Source organism: Idiotropiscis lumnitzeri, chromosome 1 (assembly GCF_059441095.1).
Source record: "Idiotropiscis lumnitzeri isolate Australia: NSW breed Sydney's pygmy pipehorse chromosome 1, RoL_Ilum_1.0, whole genome shotgun sequence".
In the NCBI taxonomy this organism is placed as follows: Eukaryota; Metazoa; Chordata; class Actinopteri; order Syngnathiformes; family Syngnathidae; genus Idiotropiscis; species Idiotropiscis lumnitzeri.
In genome coordinates, this window is record NC_142391.1 from 34,635,245 (window position 1) to 34,657,564 (window position 22,320).

The 22,320-nt window shown below is 41.5% G+C and overlaps 1 protein-coding gene across 3 annotated transcripts in view; it reads left to right on the top strand.

Moving 5' to 3' along the window:
* mvk (mevalonate kinase) overlaps positions 1–22,320 on the top strand; it is a 47,808-nt gene that overhangs the window by 13,624 nt on the left and 11,864 nt on the right. Inside the window, exon 10 of one of the 3 annotated variants that reach the window (XM_088297380.1) lies at positions 8,481–8,680. The exons of 1 other annotated variant lie outside the window; for it this stretch is intronic. In XM_088297380.1, the coding sequence (XP_088153506.1) occupies positions 8,481–8,665 (185 nt within the window). In that variant the 3' untranslated portion in view covers positions 8,666–8,680. Of the gene's footprint in view, positions 1–8,480; positions 8,681–21,718; positions 22,299–22,320 lie in introns of those variants that run through there. One more of the 3 variants, XM_088297382.1, reaches the window with a different exon arrangement.

Below are 22,320 nucleotides of genomic sequence, written 5' to 3' on the forward strand. Positions count from 1 at the left end.
TCCAGATGGTTTGGACCGGACCCATGACCAATCTATGATGAATTTTTTTCAGGGCGCATTCGCAAACGTTGAAGCTGCAATTCTAGTTAATACGGAAAAGGCGTCACTGATTTGAGCCAATCAAATCTTTTGTTTACGATCCACTGCCAATTGCTCAGCAGATCGGAAGAGAGTGCTGCTGACAGTATGCCGTGCTAAAAAGTTAGCGAGGTCGATGCGTGTTGTTTTAAATGAATGGACGGAGAAATTTAGTTTCGTTCTGGCTGCAGCCGATTCAAAACCAATGTGCATCATATGCTCCGAAACCGTCGCAACATTGCGAAGCGCCACTACGAAACAAAGCACCGCCCTTTTTTGCACAGTTATCCGCAGAAGTTTGAGGTGAGCGCACGCAAAAACATCGAACTTCGAGTGCAGTACAACAGATTTTTACATTTTCGTTTACATCCCAGCGGCATGCAAACGAATATTCAGTAAAAGTATTATGGATTTTGGGGAAACATAAAAAAAACATTCAGTGATGGGGAAGTTGTGAAGGAGTGCTTAAATGCGGTTGCACAAACATTATTTAAAGGAAAACACAAAGATGTGTGAAATAATCTACCAAATTCCAATGGCCCTGACTCCGTTCCAACCCAGATTTAAGTCACTGGCACAAACTAACTTTTCTCATTAAGAGAAGTTAAAAAATATTCAAAAGAAAAGGTGGTGTCAAAGCGCTCATTTTGAATTAGTTTTTCATGAGGACAGCCATTTTTATTGATTGTGTACTCAACATGTTGACCTGTTTTACTTGGATAATTCGGCTCTCTGTTTTTTTTTTAGGCTGATCACTCTTTGATTTAAGAAAAAAAGTTAAAAGATGTTAACTCAATGCTTAGCACTTGATATAGTTCTACAGAAGATATTTTACTGTTTTTTCTGGAAGTGGCACCCTTAAATTCCTGGAGCTACATGTTCTTGAATGTGAAATAAACGCCTTAGATTTGTTTGACTGGCAAAGGTGTTTGTTTAATGGGAACATTGCTAAATATTTAGTATATAAGTGCGCTCTGTTGAAAATGACTAAATATTGAAACTATATAAAAATGTGAACATAGGCTAGACATTTCGGGAAGCTGGACTTTGGTTCGGACCTTTTCATTGGAAGAAATTTTCGTCGTGGACCTGGAATAGAAGATAATTCTCAAAAGTTTTTAAAACTGAAACTGGAAAGTGCCGTGTGTCACTGTTTTATAGGCCATTGAGTTTTCTCGAACACACGTAATCAGGACATAACAAATAGCAGTTTGAATAATCAGAATTATTATCTCAATGTATTTGTCTTCAGATGAAGCAAGATTATTTCACTTTGTCGGATGGATGGATTGATAGATGCAACTAAACATTTTACCGTTGGATTGTAATGTTTATACATGTTCAGTTCCTTTTTTTTGCCATTGAAGGAAATACGTCCCTCACTCATTTAGGGGATAATATAACATCCACATCTGGAAATCTGGAACAGATGACCACCAGAAGTCAAACATAATCAGCCCAGGAAGCCTTTGATTTATTCGCATTTTAAATTTATTATCCCCAGAAGAGGTAATGTAGAAAGAAATACGGTCATCTTTTTTCAAACTTACTACAAATAAAAATGTATTTCATTGTAGGAGCAAAAATGGTTCTACAAATATGGAAATAAAACAAACTTTATCATCATGAGGGATGGCCAGCATGAATTCATTAACTTTTTGAAGCAAATGTGGCGTCATGGAGTATACTGCAAGGATGCTGCGAGCAGAATATTGATTAATTGAACTAGTTTGTGGCCAAAAGAACAACAACATAATGTGCTCATTTAGTTTATCATCACCGATAGACACAAAATCTCTCCTTTCTGTCCAATCCACTTCAAGGAATCCATTGTATTTTAGCTCCAGCCGGGTATGGATTTTCATCTTTTCCACTTGGTTGGAAGGGACAAAAAGAACAAGCAGGATGAGGATGAACACTGAAGTATTTATTCTCATGTGTAGTCACGAGCCCACAAGTGCTGATGAGCGTGGTCAGGGTCACAGCACTTAACTCTCCAAAGGACGACCAGTGCTTGTAATCACATAATATGGACAATCTTTCATTCAAGTGGTGCTGACATTCAGCCATTGCAAATGGATTTCATGGGCGGTGTAGCTCTGAGGGTTTTATTCACTCTATTCTCTATATAATGTCACAGCTGCACGATATTAAAGCATTTAGAAAGCATCCTCGGGCCGAAAGAATGAAAACTTGATTAGATATCAGTTAGTTAATGCTGCAGTCGAGGCTCGCTGCCTGTGTTCTGCTATTCTGGAAGAAAATCGAGGCGCTGCAGCCCCTCTCCCAGCAGTAATAATTAAGAACATTTTGTGTTACATTAGCACGAGACCTATCGTGCCATTGAACTAGTCGCCCCGATTAATAACAGGCAGCTAATTTCAGCAGAGGAAGGCAGCACTCCAAATTGGCTCCTAATTACACATTAGGAGTGTGAAAGGCTCCTGCCGCTCTGGCCGCAAAACTCTTCCCCAACCCCCCCCCCCCCCCCCCACTAGCTGGGGTTCATGTGTTGGCCCACCAGCACATTAACGCAGCTCCCAAGAGTGGCTAATTCCAGCCGACCCGATGGCACAATCAGTGGCAGATGTCAGGAATCGAAGATGATGAATTATGAATATCCTGGAAATGTGGATCAGATTGAGGGGGTGGCTTTTTTTTTGTCCCGCTGTGCAGTTTTAGGCAGCCAAATAAGCAGACATATTCAGTAGGACTGTGCAGGGGTTAGTTTGATTGATTTCTGTTCAGAGTTATAAATGTCCCCCAACTGAAAATGGATGTTTTAGTATAGTCCTCAAGGACTCTTGGAGTTGGCGGGGGCTCTTTGACAGTAAAGGAGCTGTGCCTGCAGAAATGACTTCCTTGTGTGCCTCCCTTGGGTGGTCATTTTTGAGGGCTCATGCAGCTGGGATTGATGTCCTGGAGGATGCTACAGGAACCTCTCAGTACACAGAATTTGCATAGCTGCATGAATGCAGCAGAAATGGAGGCGTTGAGGGGAAGCTGTTTCTAGGTGATGGTGGTGGGTGTGTTCTTTTGACTGGTGAGAGTGGCAGCTGCAGAGAATGAGATATCCATAGGTACACACACATTACTGAAACGTTTTTGGCATCTCCCACTATCCACATATCCATATTAATCACGTTTTATGGAAAAAAAGTATGCCTCAAAGCAACAGGTGGTAAGAACTCAAAACACGATCCCTATAAGAGCTTTTCTTTTTCTGAGCATCACAAACCCAAAAAGCAACAACAAGAAGCCCTAGTCCCAACTGCTTTTAAATGAGTAAAATTGTGTGCAGTTACCCTTGTAAAATGTTTTTCACTGACAGTCTTAAAATAGCAGAGATCGATGAATGTGACGGGCTGGGCTGGCCTGAAATAATGACGGACTGATGATGACAGACTTGCGGGTCTGCCATTGGTGAATAACGGAAACTCACAGACGCACCCACCACTGTTAATCCCTGGCGGGGATTATTAGAGAAGTATCATTACATATTGCAATTGAAGACAGTGTTAAAACAATTTAAAAAAATGAACAAGTATGTCGATAGACAAACAACGATGCAATGACGGGAATGTGTTCGAAAGGTGATTGCACATTACCAGTGTGTGATGTGTATGGCGCTCTTTCTCTCGGAAATAGGCAGTAGGCCGTTTTCAATAAATTGTGATTATTATCAACCTTTAGTTCCACATCAGATGCATCGCTTCTAAAATACGTGACTTTAATATATGCCCTTTTCATATAAATGGAGATGATTCAGTGTACACTATCTGCTTTATCCAAGGGACCCTGAGACACTGATGGAATTGGTTTCCCTGTCAAAGCAAGTGTCAAAGAGATGCCGTAGTCTATCACTGAATGACCAAACGACTGATGAGTGTGCTGCTGCTATGTGAACGTACACCTGGACATCTGCAGGGGGTCACAGCCACGGGGAGGGTAATGGACAGCAAGGTGAGATATTAGCCTGAGGCCAACTGCCAGGCCAGACCTCACCTTGCACCCCCCAATCCAATGAGCCGGCAGTGCATTTTCTTTTCCTTCCTGCCATTCATCACAGCCCTGTGACAGGCAGGTTCACGTGAACAGGGGAGACGAGCCAGTCCTCCACATTCTTGATGGACCTGCTGTAGGACCAGTAAAATTAGGCGAGAACCGCTGTGGATGTTGGCAGGAAATTGGCTTTTCCAATCACCTGCTGGAGACCAGTGTTGTTCCCCAAGCCTCATATTTGCCGTCAATCTAGCCGACATCTGTTCATTTACAATGCCGCATTTTCATCATGACAACTTTGAATGCCCTTTTGCTGCAAAGTAGTTCTCTAATGGGGGGGTGGCGATTAATGCAAACAATGTTTTCCATGGATAATTCAGAACACTGGAGATAAACAGCAATCAGCAATTTTTCCCCAAAAGAACTTCAAACCTATATTGTTTTTGATCCCTCCAACTTTTTTATGTCGCTATGTTGAATTTGAAGCCATTTTCTCTTGAGTACCTCTGTTCTGACACCCACACAGCTCCTCGTAATCGCAGCGGTCAGCATATAAGTGGCCTCTCCACGAGCAACTCTGCAATATTGAAAAGTGTGAATCTGTTCAACAACACCTTTTTGTGTTAACTACTTCTGGATGTAGAGTAGAAGCCCCAATGGGTTTGGGTCATTGATTTCAGTAAAATTAAATGCATGGAGACAAAATGGCCATGTCCCTTACAGTGCAGGAACTGGAAATGGAAGATAAGTGAGCCTTTTTGGGCCTTGCCTTGTGTACTGGAACGTTAGTTAGAAGCAAAGAATTGTCCAGAATGTCTTGTTAAGCTCAATAATTAACTGCTTCAAATGTCTGTACTGCTTTGCTTTTGTTGACATAGTACACCGTAACTCCATTAAATAACACAAAGTAGTGACTCTTTCTTTCCCTGAGCTGCAGTCCATCCTGTTGCCTCCCAGAGCTCTGGCTATAGAAACACTAATGCTGCCTGCCAGCACGGTGCTACATAGATTTGTGAGGAGACCGGGGGTGATCATTTTTCCCCCTTTTTTCTCCCCGTAGGTGACACTGTGAAATATATTTTGTGTGCCCTTTCACTTCAGACGAGCTCAGTGAGGAGGAAGCCCAGAGGAGACTAATGAGAGAGTGCGGCGCTATGGCTCAGTCTGCCTCCATGCCTCATTTTTCTTGATTTCACTCGCTCCGGTGTAGGTGTGGGCTCCTGCTGGCCAGGTGATGGCGGTGCCAGCTGGTGCGTCCAGCTCAGACGGACAGCGATTCATTTCCCCCAGCTGGTGATTTATGGCACAGCACAGCACAGAGAAGCTGCTGCGCATGGCACCGGGCCGGCTGAGTTAGTGCACTGTCCGGCCTCCGTCATGCTTTAGCACGCGGCGCTCTGGACTGCCTAATTTACGCTGGAAGACAGTCACATATATCACACCCCGTCTGGCCAATGAAGATTGGTGGTGTTTTTGGAAGGGCCTGTACACAGTCGATTTTACTCATGCGGCCCAGCATTGCATCAAAGAATCGAGTACCCCCCCCCCGTTCCCTTTTTGTAGTCTATTTGATCCTTCATGCTCCATTGCTGCAACTTGTTCCCCCCTCCAAACAGGTTATGTTTTATCTGCGTGTGTTTGTGTGTAGCCCATTCAGTTTTTGATAGATGCTGGATTTTCTTTGAAGATGATCGTATTCAATATTGATGAGTGAGAGTTCATATCAACTAGTGAATCTTATATGATAACAGTGCCCTTCTGTTCTATTGTGGTTAATTGTTTGCACTATATTGTAAATTTTAAGACGTTGTTTTTTTTTTTAACAGTACTCTGTGGTGCATTGAGATATACATTTAATTTGCTTTGTGACCCTGCGCCTCCCTGGGCATTCCAGCGGATGGAACGGGCACGCTCCAGATGCACCTAACAATTTGGTGAAAAAAAGTAGCTCTCGGCGTGAAAACAGGCACATGTTCAATTTCATTTCAGGGCAAGTCTTGTGTTTATGAACCCGGTACACCGCGGTATAACTCAATAGGTGTTCTGACATATTCAACTACACGCCCGTGGCGCATCTGGCAATTTAGTAACCAAGAGTAGACTAGATTTCCGACTACCTAAAACCAGGTCTAAGGTGTGGCGCAGGTGGTCGAATGATTGTGGTGGATTTAAATGAGGTGCGGGCAGACAGATACTGAGCTCCGTGGACCTGTGTGGTGGATGTCATCGTATGTTCAACCGCTCTGAGTTTAATTTTGTTTGATTGGCCGGGAGTGAATTGCGTTCCATCCAACATAGCCAACGCCCTCTTCCACCTTTGTGAGTCTAGAAAAATATCAAAAGAAAGAAAAATCCACCCATGTGCACAGTTAGACTGTGATTCATCCTGGTTGAAATTCTGAGGTGTAGAAATAAAGAATAATACAACATTTGTAGTGACAGTATTGCGGTACAGTTTAATTAATTTATTTATTCTTTCTTTGTTCGCTCATTTGCATTGTTATTGGCTCTTATCAGTATGTGGACATAATGTGACATCATCATATTAGAGGGAGGGCCTCTTTGGCACCCAAGGACAGTGCCCTACTGTTGGGGGAAACTGGGGGAGGTCACAGTAGGTAGCTCCCTGGAGCCATGGTGAATTAATGCTTGGGCTGACCTGGGTGATAAGAAGCAAGCTTCGGGCGCATGTTTGATTCATGAGTCCATCCTCAGTGGCCCCTGGGGGCCCTTTTCCACTGCTGTCCTTTTACTGGCGCGGTGGAGGGTGGCTGCAGGGCAGATCAGTCCTGTCTGTCACAGAGAGGTTGTATGGTGATAAAGGCTCAGGGCTGGGAGAGGGCCAGAGCACACACATTACCCCAGTGTCAGGCACATGCGATGACTTAATGGCGGGTGATGATGCGACAGCCAAGTTTTGTAGTCAGAATATCAGCGATGGGGGCTGGCGAGGAAGTCAGATGAAGGGCACTTGGCAGTTCCACTTTCTCTTCTTTAAAAAATAAAAAAAGTCCCCTTTCATTGTATACAGTAGGTTATGTAAGGATATTAAGGCAAAAATAAAAAAAAAATAAAGCTAGATTCTCAGATGGAAATTGGGGTTTGTCAGACATAACATATTGCTTGAATTCTCTGATACAATACACCTATCTATATTGAAATTACATCCTCTGAAGTTGGTTAGGGGTTATTTCCTCTCAATCATGACAAATAGTATCAAAAATCGGGATGCATTGGGGGTCCATCCTGTCAGTCTACACTGATGTACTGCACAGTAGTGTCCCCGAAAAATAAGGACTGGTGTCAACAAACTCCAGTACACATTTTCCCTTTCAAAGTAATCCCTCTGGAGAATAACGCACTGCCACGCCTTCATGCACACATTGAAAGATTTGCAGCTCTGTTGTCATAGCCATCTTGATGGCATCCATGTCTTTAAACCTGGTCTTCTTGGTGCCCCCCTTGAACTTTGGAAAAATGAGAAAACAATCCCACAAGACCAGGGGAGGATAGAGCAGTGCAGTGATGCCTTCGCAGCTAGGAACTGTCAGATCCTCAAGGAACTGTGAGAAGATATTTTGACACGGTGCAGCAGCCACAAGTTGCCAAGCCACACCTCCTGCTGATTCTTGCACAGTCAATGAACAAACGCTGCAGGATCTCTTTGTAGGTGTGCTGTTTGATTGAGTGGGCTAGTTGTCATTTTTTTTGTAATTTATGTTTGAAATACAACGTTGTGTTTACTCTGACACCAAGTCATAAAGTAAGAATTAGGAGTTAAGCACATGGAGTCGTACTGATCCCAATGCAAGGCCAAATTTTTCACATAACTTCTGGTTTGCATTCTTCTTTGCTCAGAGACACTTTTGAATGCTGCTTGCTCTTTTGGAACAAGTGTAAGCCACCCACCAAAATCTAGTGAATTACATCTTTGATGCTTGCCGAACTGAGGCCTTGTGTTATACTGATAACATACTCTTAAAGAAAGTTTGTGTTGAGTTCAGAATTGTAAAACCGCAGGAGTAATCCATTTTAGGGAATGAAACAGCTTGAATATATTTGATGATTGGTTGGATAGTTTTGGCTGATAAAAGCTGTTTCAAGCAAATCTCTTCTGTAGGCAATGCACAAGTACAACAATGTCTTTTGACAAATTTGGGGCATTTCTTTACTTATTTTCCCACCAAATGATTTATTTTGTGCAGAGTGACAGCGTCCATCCCTTGGTTGCATGGCTTCAAATGAAATGTTTCTCTGAAAGGCAGATCTTGGTAATTACAGCACACAGAGAGCGAGAGAGGGAGGCAACAACAATGTCTTGCCAGACACTTCAGAGCCCCTAATGCCGGCTGCTTGAATATGGCTGTGTAATACATAATCCTGATTTGTGTTCCTTTCAGTCTCCAAAAGATCTCGACATGCCTCAAAGAAAGTCGTCAAGGCTCCGCTGTGCACGCCGTCTTCTCACAATCAAGTCGAAGCTTGTCAAGGCTCCTGCAATCAAAATAGACACAGTGGGGAGGGGAAATCCACTTTTCACATAGTCTCTTGCTGTCACCTCCTCCTGCCCGTCACTAATCTTTAAACGCTATTTACAGTTTTAATATAGATCTCAAATCCTATTTCGCTCTCTCTTTTGCTTGTACACGCGCACTCACTGTTCTTCTTTTGTGGTTTGCTGGAGAGCCAGTCTTCTTCATTTTGCTATGCATACACACCCATGGTCGTTCTTTTGTTTTTACTGTACTGGCGCCTCTGGATTAAAATGAAAATAATCCTTCGCTCATTGTTGATTCTGCTTTGAAAGCCCAATGAAAAGGAATCTGCTGATTCCCCCCCCTATCTTTCACAAATTTAGTTAGAAGTAAACAACAGCATTTGTATAGCAATGTCTGTTAGTGTTTGTGAATGTTGAGGCAATGTTAATTGTGACATTGTGCATTGTTCAGTGCGCCCTTTTCCATGAGTACAATGCACATTTGTTGTCAAGTGTACTGAATGTTTAATGCATCCAATTTTGTGATTCATATCTGCCGGAATTATGGTCTGGTTCGCTAAACTACCCATTTATGTCAGATGGTCGACTAATGGTGATATTAATGAAGTCATTGCTTTAGTCAGAAAATCAATAGTCACTCGAAACTGTCAATGCGAGCGAGTGGGCTTGAGTAGTGACCTAGTTCCCATATAACAACAGCTTCTAAACCATTCAGCATTGTTGGATGCTAATGACATCTGCTACCATATTCCATAGTTCCATACATTTCATATTCATGCATGTAGAACACAATGCACAGAGTGTACATAGGGAGGAACTGGGGCAGCTGTAATGACTGTTTGCATGTGGTAATCAAAACTGCAGAGTTAAAATGAATAGCGCTGATGCTTCACACAACTTGCCATACCAATATTATTCCACGTCATTAGCTGTGAAAAATGGCCTCGGGAAACATCAGCCCCATGTCTGTGTTTGGCCAGAAGGCAGGGGGGCCAAGAGAGGTCGAGAGGTTAACCTGGATTTGGCATTAAGCAGCCCGGCTGTTGTTGATGGTTAGTCTGCGTCTGTAAAGAGCCAGCAGCGTTAGAGCCGGGCTGGGTCACGCTGAGGTCAGTGGGCCTCGGTGGTCAACCAGGCCAGCGCTGGTTCCAGCTTACAGAGGCAGCACTCCGCCTCAATGACATCAGTCAAAACTCATGACTGTGTTATTACTGTGTTGTGTTGTTCACCCTGAAATGAATAGACTTGCATTCAAGCTAACAAAGAGCCTTGGCATGCACACAGCGGAGGGCTGGGGGACTTTGTATACTGCTTGATGGGCATTAAAAGAAGACAATGCGAGCTGTCCCCTCTGAACCGCTTTTGTCAACACTGAAATCCCCATCATCTGTGCAGAGACGGTCCTGCAAGTCATTTCGCATTAGGACAAATTCAGCATGGCTCATAAACAATGAGACAGTAGTTACTTTAGATGCAATCAGTCCTAGTTGAAGCTTCCTGGGGTGACCTGCATTCACAAATACGTTTGGTTCCTTGTCCACTTTGTAAATACACTAGAACCTCTAAAGTCCAACACAGTCCAATTGTAAGAATGATTGACCATTTTCTTTGTTTCAAAATATGATTATTAACATACTTGGACATTGTTTTCCCTTACCTGGGTGCTGGTCACCGGGGCCCCCTCTGGAGCCAAACCTTGGGATGAAGTTCAAAGGCGAACACCTGCGCCCAACACCTGGGGCCTAGCTGGGCTCAGCCCGAAAAGACAACATGGGTCCCCCTTTCCATGGGCTCACCACTTGTGGGAGGGGATAAGAGGGTCAAGGGCAGTGAGTTGGTCAGCAGCTAAATGCATGGATCTTGGCAGTGCGATCCCAGACTGAAGAAGCTGGCTCTAGACACATGTAATGTCCCCTTGCTGGCAGGGAAGCAGCTTGAGGTGATGTGCGAGGTCAAGAAGTTCCGGCTATGTAGATATAGTGGAGCTCGCCTTAACACACAACTTGTGCTCTGGTAACAATCCTCTCGAGAGGGGCTGGAATCCACTCTGGACTTCGCCATGGTGAAAGATGGTGTGTGAATGCTTATTGTCCCCTGGCTTGGTAACAGTAATTTGGAGTTCACCCAAGTGGACGAGAGGCTGCCTTCCCTTCCCTCTGTCTTCAAGTGGAGTATGTGTGCTGACTGTTGTTTGTGCCTGTGCACCAAACAACAGTTCGGAGTACCCACCCTTTTTGGAGTCCTTGGAGGGGGGTCCCTCCTGCATCATTTTGCTGGGGGATTTCAATACGTACATGGGCAGGTGAGTTCAGGGGCGGTGCTGTCAACTGATCACCACCTGGTGGAGTGTTGGCTCAGACAGCTGGGAAGGATACCGATCTGACCTGGCACACCCAAACATATTGTGAGGGTCTGCTGGGTATGTCTGGCAGAATCTCCTGTGTGAACGAGTTTCAACTACCACCCCCGGGAGAACTTGACCTACATCCCATGGGAGGCGGGTGCATTGAGTCCGAGTGTGCCATGTTTTGCTCCTCCATTGTTGAGGCGGCCGACCAGAGCTGTGGCCGTAAGGCAGTTGGTGCCTGTCGTGGCCTCAACCCTCAAAGTCGCTGATGGACACAAGCAGTGAGGGATTTCATCAAGCTGAAGAAGTCTCCAGTGATGACGACTTCGCATTGGTCTTCTGTGCTGAAGAAAGAGCTGAGATCAAGGTCGAAACTCTCGATTTAACGCTCGATCTGCGTTCCTACCTTCACCTATGGTCACGAGCAGTGGGTCATTCCTGATGAGGTGGCTAGGGCTTATGACCAAGATAACTCCCGGACGCCTCCCCACGTGAGGTGTTCTGGGGCATGTCCCACTAAGAAAAGGCCCCAGGCAAGTCACTAGACACACTGGAGATATTGTCTCCCGACTGGGAATGCCTTGGAAGACCCCGGAAACGGTGAATGAGGTGGCTGGGCCATAGAGAAGACTGGGCTTCCCTGCTGTGGCAGAAAAGTGGAGTACCCGGAAGAAACCCAAGCAGGCACGGGGAGAACATGCAAACTCCACATAGGAAGGCCGGAGCCTGGGCTCGAACCTACCACCTCTGTGCTGCTGTGAGGCAGACATCCTAACCAATCGTCCATCGTGCCACCCATAATAAGAATAATGATACAAAATGCAAATTTGAATTTTGCAAATAATAATGTGAATCGTGAGGACCAATATTTTATCCTATATTTGATAGCAGCAAATGGTGATCTTAATAAGGGTAAAAAGTAAAAAGCAAACTGGAGGAACAGTTATGCCACAGTCAGCATTTCTCTGTGGGTTTACTAAGCATATGCGTCTCCAGTGTTGTCATGAGAGGCGGCCTGTTCCTGACGCTAAACATCCCAAATGCAAATGCAGCTCACACCCTTGAGCAAAACGTCCGCGTTTTCGTCCAACAGTGGGCATAAAGTGACGGGAAATGACACTGTATGTAGGAGACAATGAGTGCCCTGCAGAGGAAAAGAGGAAAGGGGTGATTAGAGAGCGTCTCTGAAGTGGCACAGATTCCCCCACTGATGGAGAGTAATTAAAGCGGCCTACTGTTTTGTCAATGTAGCTAACGGGGGATGATAATGAAGCATCACAGCTTTGAGCTTGGGCCTGCAGCACCTTGCTCTGGCCTCAAACCATCTTTAAAGTGCAAACACTTCATTGGTTGTTCCGGCACTCAACAAGCTTTCACATGTTTGGATTTGCTAGTTGACTTATGTCATTCAGATGAGCTTACAAATTTTCCAGTCCTGTTTTGTGCTCTTGTGAAGTACTTTGACTAGGTGATGCCCATTTGCTCTCTCAGGTGAACTGAGAGGATGATGTTAGAAAATATGAACTGATATACTGTATTAGATATTGAAGTTCAGGATGGTTAAACATAAATCTGTGAATTGTGTGATTCACCACTTCTGTTTGGCATAGTCTAAATGCCAACTTATCAAATGACACGTCTGCTTTGTTTCTCAGCTGATCCACTGTAGTGTTCCAACTTCCCCTCAAAATGGTCAACTGAAGCTTCATCAAAATTTATCTGCATAAACGATAACAATGATTGTGAATCAGGCACCATCTCAAGTCCTATAACATTACCTTTGTGCCTCACAAACATACCTCTAGATAAATAGAAATAAATTCCCACGAACACACTCCACAATCTTAGAAAAAAAAATCAAAATCAAATCTTTAAAAAAAAAAAAAAGTGGAACCCGTTCTAGCTACATACAGGGGCCAAGCCCAAATTTTCTTCCATTTTTGTCCCCTCTTGTGACAAAATGGTGTCCAAATGATTTGTCTATTTAGTATATAAATGGACATGGGCATCAAGCAGAAAGTCATCCATCACTGTATTATTCTTTGTCTTTAATCATTACACATTAATTTTCAAATTGGATGCATATTCATTCATAAATTAATCATAATATGGTAAACTGACAGGACATTTGAGGCCAGCGTTAACTTCACACAGCTGATGCTGTGTTAATGCAAATCGGTGAGTGTTTTGATCTGATTAAAAAATAAAATAGGCCAGTAAAGTTCATTCGAAGTGAGAATCAATTTGAAAGCTGAGGAAATTGCAGGTAAGATATATATTCAGCGTTGTCTTTTAAAAATCTCTGAATCGTCTTTATTGTCACGGATTCCCCCAAATGTAAATCAATAAAACGGAAAGCAATGTGCATCTTTTCAAATAAAAATAATACATCCATTCGTTTCAAGATGAAAGCGGCCACTCAGGGTTGTCCTTAATTAGCATGTCTAATTAAAGACATTGTTCTCCATTTATTTCGTGACACCACTTTTTGTAGTGTGTCATTAATTCACATTAGTCTTCGCCTTTCCTCCTCGGTGCCGCTTAACCTGTTAATCAATGCAAGAAATCACTTGGTGCTTTTATGTTTGAACCAACATGCTAACCACCATAATTTGGTGACAAATCACGCTTAAGGTTAAATGTTTAATTGTCCAATGTCCAAAGTGAGCTATTTGCCAGATACATAAACCTCATTACCCATATGAATGCGCTCAACTTTATTTATTTATTTTTTTACATAAAATAAATATGTATATATGAAAGTATGTATTTGGTTCATTTGCATATAATTTAAAATGTCAAAACGGTAAAGCCAAACTCCACTTAATTTCCTTTTGAAAACCCAATGAATTCTAAATTTCCTAATTCAAATTTCCAAATTAGGTTTGAGGATATGCAACACATTTTCTGAAGATGCTATTTCCATTCTTGGATATATAGAACAGGATTTTTCGCTCATTGCTTCATATGCATTTTCCATGAAAGCTAATGTGAATTCATCTAAGAGTTCCTCTTTTTGGGGTTCTTTTACAAATGGGCTGTCTTTGTCACTCAAGCAGTAATTACCATTAATGCCACTGGAGATGTTCATGTCAGGGTTTGTTCAAGGTCGCAAATGTTTGCCAAACGTTCGCCAACAGTTTTAGTGGGGGTTTTTTTCTTGTCGCAAGGAAATGTTGAAGATGTTCAGTATTCCCTTGTGACAATAAAAATACAGGCAAACGTCTGACGAACATTTGGCAAGCATTTGCGACCTTGAACAAAACCTGAGGAGAACGCAGCATTCGCTAACTTTACAAACACTCGCAAATGTTTGTCGCTCCGTGGGCTAGGGGCTTAAATGGGCTTTCACTTGTTTCACACTTTTCTACCTAAATGAACTGAAATTATTCAAAGTGCTGCTTCCTCATTGACAGATGATGCAGCATCACGAGAAACCGGTGGTTAAGTATCTTGCCCCCCTTCGAGTTGGGGGGTGACCACTCTACTACTGAGCCATGTCAACACTGCTTGTCAGTTGCTAAAGGTTGCGATAATGGAAAGAAGTTGGGGCATCTTTATTACAAATGGATCTTATAAAAACATTACTAATTACAGGACATTAGAAATTAAAAGCCCAAATTCCTTTGGTCGACAATTTTTCTTAAATTAGAGATGCAAGTAAACTTTTATCGCTTATTTGCACTGATTCCTAATCTGCCTCTTTTTCTTTCTCTAGCACATCAGGTTCAGAATAAAATGAATGATATAAAAACCACAATATAATATGTAATATAGTAATATGCGTGTTTTGTATTTTTTATGAATTAGGCATTAGGTTCAGCCACAGGTTGAATTTTTCTCTGAAACATCATAGCTAGAATTAACAATGCATAGAGCAAATATATTACGCAAACAAAATACGTTGAGAGACAGGACACATAAAGCCATGTGATTACAATTTGCCGTTGACCAGTAATATTAATTAATTTTCATGGGGTCTTCTATGACACATACTGTATACAGTGCACATTGTATTTCAAGTGTCCTGCACTGTATAAAGAAATCTGTTGAAAATTGACGGCCTTTGAAATGCGCTGGAAAATAATGCTGATAAACATTCAGTATACGCCTTCCACAAACGATGGGGGGATCCCTGAAAAAAAACCCTGCAAAACAAATATTTTAAAGATATTAACAAATAGTGGAAAAATATTATATATTTATTAGAATTAATTGATTTCAATAATTTAGGCTTTATGTGTGTGTGCGTGTGGGAGAGAGAGAGAGACAGAACATATTTTTCAATGGCAGGATTAGCCCGAAATTTCTCAAGCAGTGCTGTTCCGTTCTCTTCAAATGTGGTTTAAGGTTACAAGAGGGGTCTGCAGATGGGGGACAATGGCAAGTTTCACATGGACCTATTTCTGTCAAGAGCAACAGTTGTCTTCTCATTGCGCTTGGTTTTCTTTGGCGACCGTTCAGACAAAATTAAAGGAGAGATTAGAGCAACAGCTGGGACAGAGCTCATTCTGCCCAGATACATCTGGATCATGGATCATTTTCATTGCAACTCCCATGCTTTTGCACAGGTTAGGAGGTATAGAGCAAGGGTGGACGAGTCAGCAGATGTTCAACATGGGATGACTATGTAGTGAGGTATTAAGGCAGGAAAATATTGTCTGAATATGTGTGCAACAATTTTGCATGCAGATCCAAGAGGGTCAAAGGACTCCGTCCTTTTGGGTGTTGGGGGGAGGGGGTATTTGGAGGGCAGCTCTGAATTTTAAATGTTATCATTCAGATCAAACTTTAACCGGGATCTTCCAACCATCTGCTTCTGGGATTCATCCCAAGGCCCCAGGGTATCATTTTGGAAGCAAGACTGAGGAAAATGGTGCCCTGCTAAACTCTAAAATAATGCTGTACATTGTTCCGCATATCACTGCCATACACCCCCCACCCCCCAACATTTGTGTTTCAGGTGTTTTCCCTTTTCAGCCGCGTCCTCCCGGGAGCCAGCTTTAAAATGGATGATTGCCTGCAACCGTCGCATTAAAAGCATTAATCCGGCTCTTATCAAGCAGGCAATGATGAATTAAGAGCGTCAACTCTGGGCTCACCTTTGTTGTCATTTGAACAGAATCAAAGCTTTAAATCACAGGGCTGCACCTGGTAATAGGAGGGGGGATGGCGTTCTAATACCGGCTGTGACAGAGCTACACTGCTGCCGACCGATTTAATAACTCCACAAGGAGGTGGTGGCACTGGGCCACTAAACGTACTGCATATAATATATTTGAACAAGCTTTTCAAATATAAGAATGCAGAATGAACTGGGAGTTGCCATCATTTGTCTTTGAGAATGCTTGCTTTCTGCGATTTGTTGGCGACCAGTTCAGTGTGTACGGTGCCTCTCACCATGACCCCAAAATGGATAGGCGGGATTTAAAATTGTTGGTTGCTTGGTGCTTTTTTTTTCATTTACAAATTCATTCAGCGATGCTAGTTGACCTCAAATTAAAAGTTCTCAGAGAAAGTAACATAAACAGAAATAAGTGTCAATCTGTTGCCATCTTAAAACCTGTATTCGTTGAACAATTTAGCGTCAATTAATCATTTTATCCGTACTCAGCTGCCTCACAAGTGTACTGTTCATAAAAATGTAACAACTTTGAAATGCTCAGGCTGACCTTTGACTCAAGCTGCGTCATGTTGCAAATGAACCTTTGTTCCTTGACTTGGGCCTACAACGTGCCTTCTAAGGTTCCCCAATTCCGAGTCAGCCAAAGGATCAGGGATGGTTTCAAGTCTGGCTGGTGCAGGGGGATTGCTGACAAACGATATAAATGTGTGTCGACTAAAGATGTCTACATGTCCTGGTCATTATTTTTGTTGAATTCTTGGATTACGGGTAAAAACTGGGTCTGTGTGGTACAATCTGCAGGTTAAAGACTGCACTGCATGTGAATTTGGCTTTCTGTCCTCTGGAATGGATTAGAAGGGAATCCTGACGTCACTTTTGAATCTTGACGGATCTTGCCACCGTGGGGTATGAAAGCGGCTCAGTCTCACACACCTCTGTAGCGAGGTGGAGTTGGAATCTTAGCGTTTCGATTTTAGTGATTTATTAGCGGAACATTCAGTTAGTTTATTTCACAAAGTAGCATAGCTTGTAGTACAGAAATGATTTAGGTCGTAGTTTAGTATAGGGGTGAGTACCGCTTCATATAGAACAGCAATGACTAAAATTCTGTATAGGGTGTGAACAGACCTTTGTATCTCAGATCGGCTGGATGGTGTGAGCACTTCACCCGTTAGCTTGGATATGTTGCCGGTGACTTGCTCATACAAATGGAATAGATTCAGAATGAAACTACAGTTCGGAATTGTACGACTCCAGGGGCGTTTGAACTATAGCCACGTTTGAGTATTAATTCAGCCAGCTTGAGCTTGACTTTGAACTGAATAATAGTTTTCTGACATGCAACAAAGACATTTCTCCTTGAAACACATTTTATGCGGATAATGGCTGGATGGATATATTCATTTGAGATCACAATCAAAAAAGTCTTTCACCTTGATCTGATCCAAACAAAATGTTAGTCTTTAAACCAATTTTTTTTCAAAGAGTTAGAGTGCAGCAGCTGAATGAGACATAAAATGTGAAGCCCAAACCTTTTTATCTGCTCGTCTGCATATTAATACAAAATTGAATTGTATATGAGCAACATTTAAGCGGCTAAGCCTTCATGTTTTTAGTGCGCTGCCATGTCTTCATGATAGAAACACACATGAAATTGGGCACCTGCTTTAATGTGGAAAGACAAAGTAACTCAATTATTAAAATGATTTCACCATGCACATTTATTTCTTTAAATTCCCCACATCAAAGCAGCTTATTTCATTTTGTTAATTAGACGCCGAATAATTAAACCACACTTCAAAATGGCAGGAAATGAGAGCAGATTTCTGCTCATTGAAATAGAGATTGGACTTTAGTAGCCTAGTTAGCAATATATTATTTTGCATTTTGCTCCATTTCTCTGGCATTATTATTGTTGTTCTGAACACAAGGTCTGTGAAGAACCTCAGTACCACCAGTTGAAGTAGCATTAAGACCACTCCATACTAGACTAAACTAGACTAGACCAGACTCGTCTGTAACTGCCAGAGATCAAATATAAACTTTTACGTTGTTGAGAATATTAACGACTGTGAGTTATTTACTCCTTGGAAAACACAGGCATTCGGTTGACATGTAGCCAAAGACATCATTTAAATCTGGAGAGGTCACAGGAAACATTAGCAAATTATCTACCCAATGCCTTCCGAGATCTCTCCGGAGATAATGGAAAAGGCAATCTATTTGCCTGATCGGTATCTTATCGGAATAGGCCGAGAAAAGCTCACAGTAATTTCGCTTGATATAATAGAAGATTTCCCTTCACTTTGAGATTAGGTTTGCCTCGGGGGTCTGTGCTATAATTGTACGCTTCTAACAAGGTGAAACATTTGTGGAATTCACAACTTTATTCTACATCACGCTTGCAAAGGTGCCGTGTGGGATGTGCAAGCATGTGACCTGGGGTTCTATAGAAGCAAGTAAAAATGGGTGATAATTGAGGAAACAGATTCATGCTGTTATTGTGGGATAAATGACAGCATAATGAGTTTACGGTGTATGCATAAATAACAAATACAAACCTCCTTAAGTAGGAATAGAGAACGGGGCTTTGGGAGGCTAACAATAAATCACAGCTCAGTGACTCATACGGGTTTGTTTCGTTGCATGTCTTTTAATATAAATCAAAGAGGTACATGAATCTGTTGTGTCGGTGAAGGGCAAAAGGGAACGTGAGGGTGAACAAACATTTAGATGTAATGTCTGGTAAGCGTGAATGTTTGCACATGTCAGAGAATGACCCCAGTCTTTAGGTGTCATCCTTTAGACTTCAAGTGTCAGCCCGACCAGTATTACTTTATTCCCTGGAGATCAAGGAATCTCTTTGCGGTCCATCGTTGTTGAGGTTATCTAAATCTGGACTGCAATGATGGATGGTGAAATAGGCTGACTAAAATGACATTGAGGAGCCAGATATTGTAATTCAAAGTAGTGGGAGGATGGATGGACAGCGAGATGCATGGAAAGAGTGATGGTTTAATGAGTAAATGATTTAATGCGTTCCACCCTTCAGGCCAACAAGTCAAAGTTGAAATTGCTGTTGGTAAAGCCGTTATCTGTGACCTTAAAGATGTGGAAATGAGCCATCCGTGAACTTGAGGCCATCTGTTGCACAGCTGCAGTCTGAGGAGTCATCCACCTTTTTTTTTTTGGGGGGGGGGAAGTGGGGGTGATGATACAGACAGACCGAGATCTTACCATAATCTTCTGTCTATCCAGCGAGATGCCATCAAACTTCTCTCTGCCCTATATTGCTTTGCCCTCCAAGGTTTTGTTTTAGTCAAGCCCGCCTGAGTTACTTTCAGAGTCGACGGCCCGCCTTGACATAAATGAAGACTGACAGCTGCGGCTATGAAGTGGAAACATATCTGTGGTATTCTGTGTGGCCTCTGGAATTCCACAGTTCTCTGGGGTCAAATCAGCTGTCCTTTACACCAATCGATCCAGGACCATTGATTCTTTCACCAGTTTAATTTGCTTACGGGTGTCTGATTAGTAATGATTTACGGAGCCCTTTGTTCTCTTTGTAAAAGCCAACAACCACGTGCTTTGATGAATTAGCTACTTTTCCCTGCCCTTTCATATATGAACCTTTAAAATTTATAGGTTGGGACCCCACCCACCAGAGGAGGAGTTTGTTTTCCTCTCGCCGCAGTAAATCTACCTGCAGAGGTCTCAAGCTCACGAGATACTCATACCAAAACATGGGCGAAGAGCTTTCTGCTACTTTGCTACTTAACTATTGCTAACCTAGATATAAACTATCAGAAATAAATGTATAAAACATAGTGCGCATATATATATATATATATATATATATATATATATATATATATATATATATTTCCATTGCACTCTCTTATTTATCTAATTTATATATTTGTATTATTGTTGTATTGCACTGGAGAGGGGAGCTCTCTAATCTCGTTGTACTCTTGAGTACAATGACAATAAAGGGATTTCTAATTCTAATTCTAATATATATATATATAGATAGATAGATATAGATATATTAGGGCTGTCAAAATTAAAGAATTAACTCAGGTGATTAATCCCCAAAAAATTAACTCAGTTAAATATTTTAACTCAGTTAACTCAGTTTGATTTACTTAAAAAATAATTTGCATGCTTTGCAAATATTGTGCCATATTGGCTGTCTTTAGCACGTCTCAGAACAAAACACTGTGTTTAAGTTACCACTGGGCCTTGCAAACCAACACTGCTGGAGTGTGGCACTTGTGGGCAGTTTTGAGAAATGTTTCAAAAAGAAATGTCTGCAAAAATGTCTCCATTTAGATCGTATTCAAGAATCCAAAAAAAGCTATTAGAACAGTCTTTCAATTAAATATACTTCATATTTGGTGATTTTGCATCGATTCCACGATATTATTCAAGTAAATATCTGTTATAAGCTTTGCAAAAAATAGTAGTTGAAAAATGTGATTAATCATGGAATTTTTTGTGATTAATGCGTTAAAAAATGAATCACTTGACAGCACTAAGATATATATATATATATCCCCCCCCCATTATTTTGGCCCATCCTCTCCATCCATGTATGCCGCATATAATTTTATATAGAGTTTTCTGTTTGAGCAACATCAAATCAGTCAATTACGCAGATAGCACGTTCAACTTTGATTAAACTGCAGTTTGTACTAGCATTCCTGACATGTTTATAAATGATGTTGCAACTTATAAATGTTAAGTGCATTTTAAAATGGAACCAGAAACTATACACAATGCATGTTTTCAACTGTGACTATCTATAAATATAAAAATAAATATTTATAAACATATTTTGCTCTGTGCAGGCGTCAAACATTTTTAATGTAGAAGAGACTGAGATCAGATGAGTAAAATTAGGAAAAGAAAACATTTTTTTAAAGTTATTATGAAAGATTTATTCATCCAAAACGTTTTGCTTTGCTTCACTAGTGTGTATCATATAAAATAATTTAATTGATCTGCAAACTCAATATGAAGTATGCCCCTGTAACCTGAAGTCTGAAAAAGAAAACCATAAAGATTATGAGAATTATTTTCTGTTTTTTTTAGCACTGGATCATGATATATTGGAATGAACTGCGTTATGTGCGTCTTATGAGTTGTTGAACGCTGCGGAGTAGAGGTAAAAGTCATGTTCTGATACTTCGAGAATTCGTATTTCTGAGTTTGTGAATGTATCGCGCTGAAAGTTTGGGAACGAGAGCGAGAGAGAGCGAGAGACAGCCAACGAATAAGCGTGTGTGCTGTTCATATACATACAGTAGCTGTGTTTTGTCGTACATAAACTTGAGTTTGTTGACAAACGTCTTCTGTGAGCCTTGAAAGACATTACAATGTATTGTTTTAGCCAGGCAGAAAACCTCGTTGCAAGTGGGAATAAATTAGCAATTAAAATGTTGACACTTATGGAGGCAATATCTGGAACGTTTACAATACAATTTGGAATTTTGTATTGATAGATTTATTGTCAACTGGCAAGGAATTTGGTAGCGGTGGCAGCTGCCACCCTGTAAAACTGCCTATGATCACGCCAAACTGATTTGTATACTTGATAATAAATAACATTCAGGTAAATTCTCACGGCTCATTTTTTAATTAATTTTTTTTTTTTTTGTTTCAGGGCCGACAGTACTTCTCATACTACCAGCATGTAGGAGTGAAATTTCAGCATGAAGCACTCCTGGTGTGGAATAAAAGAAAAACACATCACTGCGGTGTGTAAACGGGAATGTTTGCCACGACTCATTTCCCTGCCAAAAGACATGAAGACCCGAGGGAAATGATGTGTGACACACAGGCCCTCACATGGCAGCCTGTGGCAGTTGTTGCTTTGATGAAGCTGCACGCTCATTGGTCTTTTGCTCAAATACGACAGCTTGTCCCAGATGTTGACTGTAAATATCCCAGTGTTGGCGACATCACTCCTGTAGGTAGGGGTTTGACACACCCTCCAACGCACTTCTTGCCTGATTTTTCTCTTTTTTATTTGAAGTCACTCCTCATTTGTTACATTACAAAGCAATAATTTGGCAGGACTTCTCATTTATGTACTTTAAATCATTTTTACAGATCAGATCAATCATTATTTTCTTAATATGATGTTATTACACTGTTACATTATTTTTTTTCCAAATGTTCAACTTGATTTACATCACATTGTTAGCCTAATAGCATAATTGGCCAAGTTAGTTTTAATTTACTGTCATTATATGAATAAAAAAT